The sequence below is a fragment of the Panulirus ornatus genome, chromosome 58 (assembly GCF_036320965.1).
Source record: "Panulirus ornatus isolate Po-2019 chromosome 58, ASM3632096v1, whole genome shotgun sequence".
NCBI classification, from domain to species: domain Eukaryota; kingdom Metazoa; phylum Arthropoda; class Malacostraca; order Decapoda; family Palinuridae; genus Panulirus; species Panulirus ornatus.
Genome location: NC_092281.1, coordinates 27884270 through 27890269, shown reverse-complemented (window position 1 = coordinate 27890269; position 6000 = coordinate 27884270). Strand labels below are relative to the sequence as shown.

The following is a 6000-nucleotide window of genomic DNA, read 5'->3' as shown; positions in this document are numbered from 1 at the left end:
GTACGACCCTTGAGTATGTTGACGTGACCCCTGATCTCACCCTCGAGGATCAGGTTGAAAGATCATACCGTCTTGCTGAAGGGATTAACAACAATGGCGCGGTGCATGAGTGGCCGGCCTGACTGACAAGGTTAAGATATCCGTGTTATTAGTGGTTGTGAGTGGACGGGCCAGTGATGAACTCAGGGTAGGTATTGCATGCTAGTGTTGCACTGGACGTGCCGAGTGTTGAGTAATGTCATTTAGTTAGAGGGAAGACTTGATGGACTTGCAGCAAGGCATGAAGTAGAGGTGGGCGGGTGAGGCGACGGGGCCGCCTTCCAAGCCATCTTTCGTTGTGTACTCATACCACATAGGCGGTAAGTCTGATTGTGCATGGCCTAGTGGCAGACTGTGCATGATGTAGGGAGATGTGAGAAGGGTATGGTAAGGAGCAGTGGTGGTGAGGGTGGTGGTTGGTGGTGGCGGTGGCGGTGGGCAGCAGTGGTGGTGGTGGTGGTAGGGTGCAGGCGCCCTTCTGGCTCAGTCATGTTGGCGTGCGGGGAGGGAAGGGACGCGTGCCGCAGTCGCTCGCCTGCACCGCACTAGCGCATTGCCCCGGCAGCACCCGCTGCTTACGCCTCACCCTCACTCACGCTCTGCCCCAGTGCTGGTGGTGTCAGTGTGCGGCACTCTAACATACACGAGTGTAGCAAGCATAATACCTGGTGACTTTAGACACATTTGTTGTTAGAGTCGAGGTGGGCAGAGGGTGGTAAGAGACACTGGCGGGTGTGGTAGTGTCCAGGAGTTCAGGGCATGTACGACGGCCCTCGGGTATGCCGGGGGTAGACTGACCCCCGCCATGGTGGCTGAGCCGTCCCATAATGAGGTGAACCCTCCCACCTCCAAGGACGACCTCCACGACAACCAGCTACCTCACAGGGGGGAGGACTTGGCCAGTGATGACGCGGATCAGAGGGTCGCTCCCTCTGGCCGTAATGGTTCCTCCGCTCTATCGTCGTCTTCCGTGTTGCATGGGAACCCTTCTCCGGGCGGCTCGCCCCGCAGCACCAGCAGTAGGAACAAGTACGCCTCGCCTTTCAGGTCCACCTCACCTGATGGCAAGGAAGACTCGCGGGCAGAGTCCCCCACTCGCCCCGTTATGCCTAAGCAGGAACTTGACCCTGCCCCTCAACAGATGACGGGGGCTCGTCCTAAGCGTGATCACCTATCTCCATACCGCAGGTCCAGTAGTCCACAGGACGTGGAGGCTTCTGAAGACGATGAGGACGACCTTTGCTCAACAGCTGCTGGTGTTGGTGTCGTGGGACACGGGGAGGAGGGGAAGGGTGCCACGCTCAGACGCAACAGTGGTGGTGGCAACTCCATCAGGGGCTCGGGGGGACGGGCAGGTGGTGGCCAGTCATGGACCAGGGGGGCCACACTTCCTGACCTTAGTGAATTCGAGCGGGTGTGGGAGGCGGCGCCAGAAGTCATCATAAAACCCGCTAGCTTAGCTTCATCTGAGACTTTAACGCCCACGGAGGCCTACACTCCCTCACACACGCTAGAATCCCCCAGCGAGAACCAGAGTGTGTCCACCGACGACCCAAGTGCCTTTATTAAGACTCAGGGGAAGCCCCAGCAGGATGTGGCCGAAGACTGGATGTTACCGCAGCCAGGGGAGGAGGAGGACCTGGTGGGCGCTGTGGGCGGGGTGGGTCACGCCTGTGGCTGTGGTGTAAGGGTTGGTGTTCTGGACGAGTCGAGTGGGCGGTGCCCGGCCTGCCCGCCTCCAGCCGACGTGTACGTGAGCGAACAGTTCCCCTCAAGCGACCCGCTGGAATGTATAGACGGGTCGACGCACACGCTGCACGTGGACCTCACCACGGGGGAGGTACAGCTGCACGTGCACATGACTGACTCGGAGAAGCTGCCAGGAGGCCCACCCACCGACCCTGCCAAGTGCCTCGACGACCCAGCCTTTAGGCCCACGCCCACCACTAGCGCCGAGGCCGACCCCAACCCCCCGAAGAAGGCCATAAGCTTTGTAAGTTGCAGCAGCACGTTCTCTTGTTGTCATGCCCCACACTACGGGGGACCTGAGCTCATTCCATTTATAGTGGCGTTATCACTGGTGCACTGGTCTCGTTCATGTCGTGGCCACCAGTATAATCATTATCAGTATTGTTGTTACTGATATCCTTACGTCAGTGTCCCCACGCCTCTGGTACCGGGTACACTGTCACTACTGTAGTCTTCACGTTTCCTGGTTGTCAGCAGTCTAGTCTTCACGTTTCCTGGTTGTCAGCAGCATAGTCATCACGTTCCCTGGTTGCCAGCATTATAATCCACGTTCTTGGTTGTCAGCTGTATAGTCTTCACGTTTCTTGGTTGTCAGCAGTATAGTCTTCACGTTTCTTGGTTGTCAGCAGTATAGTCATTACGTTCCCTGGTTGCCAGCATTATAGTCCACGTTCCTTGGTTGTCAGCAGTACAGTCTTCACGTTTCCTGGTTGTCAGAAGTATAGTCTTCACGTTTCCTGGCTGTCAGAAGTATAGTCTTCACGTTTCTTGGTTGTCAGCTGTATAGTCTTCACGTTTCTTGGTTGTCAGCAGTATAGTCTTCACGTTTCCTGGTTGTCAGCAGTATAGTCATTACGTTCCCTGGTTGCCAGCATTATAGTCCACGTTCCTTGGTTGTCAGCAGTACAGTCTTCACGTTTCCTGGTTGTCAGAAGTATAGTCTTCACGTTTCTTGGTTGTCAACAGTATAATCTTCACGCTTCCTGGTTGTCAACAGTATAGTCCACGTTTCATGGTTGTCAGCAGTATAATCATCACGTTTCCTGGTTGTCAGCAGTATAGCCTTCTCATTCCTGGTTGTCAGCAGTATAAACATCACGTTTCCTGGTTGTCAGCAGTATAGCCTTCTCATTTCCTGGTTGTCACCAATATAGTCTTCAAGATTACTGGTTGTCAGCAGTATAATCATCACGTTCCCTGGTTGTCAGCAGTATGGTCATCACGTTTCCTGGTTGTCAGCAATATAGTCATCACTTTTTGGTTGACTGCATTATAGTCCTCACTCTCTAGTTGTCAGCAGGTATTGTCATCACGTTTGCTGGTTTACAACTTATAGTCATCACGTTTCCTGGTTGACAACAGTATAGTCATCACATTTCCTGGTTGACAACTTAGTCATCACGTTTTTGGGTTACAACAGTATAGTCATTACGTTTCCTGATCAACAACTTATAGTCATCATGTTTCCTGGTTGACAACAGTATAGTTGTCATGTTTCCCGGTTGACAACTTATAGTCATCTCGTTTTTTGGTTCACAACAGTATAGTCATCACGTTTACTGGTTGTCATCAGCATAGTCATCACGTTTCCTGTTTGACAGCAGTATAGTCATCACGTTTCCTGTTTGACAGCAGTATAGTCATCACGTTTCCTGTTTGACAGCAGTATAGTCATCACGTTTCTTGGTTTACAACTGTATAGTCATCACGTTTTCTGGTTGACAACAGTTTAGTCATCATGTTTCCTTGTTGACAATTTAGTCATCACTTTTCTTGGTTGACAACAGTATAGTCATCACGTTTCCTGGTTGTCATCCGCTTAGTCATCACGTCTCCTGGTTGACCAGTATAGTCATCACGTTTCTTGGTTGACAACAGTATAGTCATCACTTTTCCTGGTTGACCAGTTTATTCATCACGTTTCTTGGTTGACAACAGTAGAGTCATCACGTTTCTTGGTTGACAAAAGTACGGTTATCACGTTTCTTGGTTGACAGCAGTGTAGTCCACGTTTCCTGGTTGACAACAGTATGGTTGTCACGTTTCCTGGTTGACAGCAGTATAGTCATCACGTTTCTTGGTTGACAGCAGTATAGTCATCACGTTTCCTGGTTGACAACAGTATAGTCATCACGTTTCCTGGTTGACAACAGTATAGTCATCACGTTTCCTGGTTGACAACAGTATAGTCATCACGGTTCTTGGTTGACAGCAGTATAGTCATCACGTTTCCTGGTTGACAACAGTATAGTCATCACGTTTCCTGGTTGACAACAGTATAGTCATCACGGTTCTTGGTTGACAACAGTATAGTCATCACGTTTCCTGGTTGACAACAGTATGGTTATCACGTTTCCTGGTTGTATGCAGTATGGTAATGACAGCAGTTTAGTTATCATTTCCTAGTTGACAACAGTATAGTTTTGTGTTTCCTAATTGACAACAGTATAGTCATGACGTCTTCTGGTTGTCAGCAGTTTAGTCATCTTGTCTCCTGGGTGTCAGCAGTATAGCCATCACGTTTTCTGTTAGTCATCAGTAAGATCACCTTGTTTCCTGGTTATCAGCAGTATGTTCATGACGGATTCTGGTTGTCATTGGTAGAGTCATCATGGTTTCTGGTTGACAACACAGTTCATGGTTGATAACAGTATAGTCATCACGTTTCCTAGTTGTCATCAGTATAGTCATCACGTTTTCTATTGGTCTGCAGTATAGTCATCTTGTTTCCTGGTTGTCACTAGGATAGTCATCACAGTTTCTGGTTGTCAGCTGTATAATCATCACGTTTTCTTTTTTGTCAGTATAGTCATCTCGTTTTCTGGTTGTCAGCTGTATGATCACGGTTTCTTGTCATCACGTTCCGTTACTGTCATCGGTATAGTCATCACGTTTCTTGCTTGTCGTCGGTATAGTCATCACGTTTCTTGCTTGTCGTCGGTATAGTCATCACGCTTCTGGCTTGTCGTCGATATAGTCATCAGGTTTCTTCCTTGTCGTCGATATAGTCATCACGTTTCTTGCTTGTCGTCGGTATAGTCATCAGGTTTGTTGCTTGTCGTCGTTATAGTCATCACGCTTCTTGCTTGTCGTCGGTATAGTCATCACGTTTCCTGGTTTTTAACACTACAGTCTTCACGGTTCCTGGTTGACCACAGTGTAATCATCACGTTTTCTCGTTGTCAGCAGTACAGTCATCTCGTTTCTATATTGTCAGCAGTATAGTCATCACGTTTCTATATTGTCAGCAGTATAGTCATCTCGTTTCTATATTGTCAGCAGTATAGTCATCACGTTTCTATATTGCCAGCAGTATAGTCATCACGTTTCAATATTTTCAGTAGTACAGTCATCATGTTTCTATATTGTCAGCAGTATAGTCATCACGTTTCTATATTGTCAGCAGTATAGTCATCACGTTTCTATATTGTCAGCAGTATAGTCATCACGTTTCTATATTGTCAGCAGTATAGTCATCACGTTTCTATATTGCCAGCAGTATAGTCATCACGTTTCAATATTTTCAGTAGTACAGTCATCATGTTTCTATGTTGTCAGCAGTATAGTCATCACGTTTCTATACTGTCAGCAGTATAGTCATCACGTTTCTATATTGTCAGCAGTATAGTCATCACGTTTCTATATTGCCAGCAGTATAGTCATCACGTTTCAATATTTTCAGTAGTACAGTCATCATGTTTCTATGTTGTCAGCAGTATAGTCATCACGTTTCTATACTGTCAGCAGTATAGTCATCACGTTTCTATACTGTCAGCAGTATAGTCATCACGTTTCTATATTGTCAGCAGTATAGTCATCACGTTTCTATATTGTCATCAGTACAGACATCATGTTTCTATATTGTCAGCAGTACAGTCATCACGTTTCTATATTGTCAGCAGCATAGTCATCACGTTTCCTGGTTCAAAACAGTGTAATCATCAAGTTTTCTGGGTGTCAGCAGTGTAGTCATTGCATTTTCTGGTCGTCAGCAGTATATTCTTCACGTTTTCCGGTTATCATCAGTGTATTCATCACTTTTCCTGGTACTCGTCAACAGTACAGTCATCACCTATTTTGGTTATCAGCAGTATGGTCATCATGTGCCCTGGTTGTCAGCAGTATGGTCATCATGTGCCCTGGTTATCAGCAGTATGATCTTGTGTCCTGGTTATCAGCAGTATGGTCATCATGTGCCCTGGTTGTCAGCAG

General features: G+C 47.8%; 1 protein-coding gene across 1 annotated transcript in view; it reads left to right on the top strand.

The window, feature by feature from the left end:
- Positions 1 to 521: 521 nt before the first annotated feature.
- LOC139766693 (hippocampus abundant transcript 1 protein) overlaps positions 522 to 6000 on the top strand; it is a 237412-nt gene continuing 231933 nt past the window's right edge. Inside the window, exon 1 of the mRNA XM_071695614.1 lies at positions 522 to 2032. Coding sequence (XP_071551715.1) covers positions 845 to 2032 — 1188 coding nt within the window. The 5' untranslated portion in view covers positions 522 to 844. The remainder of the gene's footprint in view (positions 2033 to 6000) is intronic.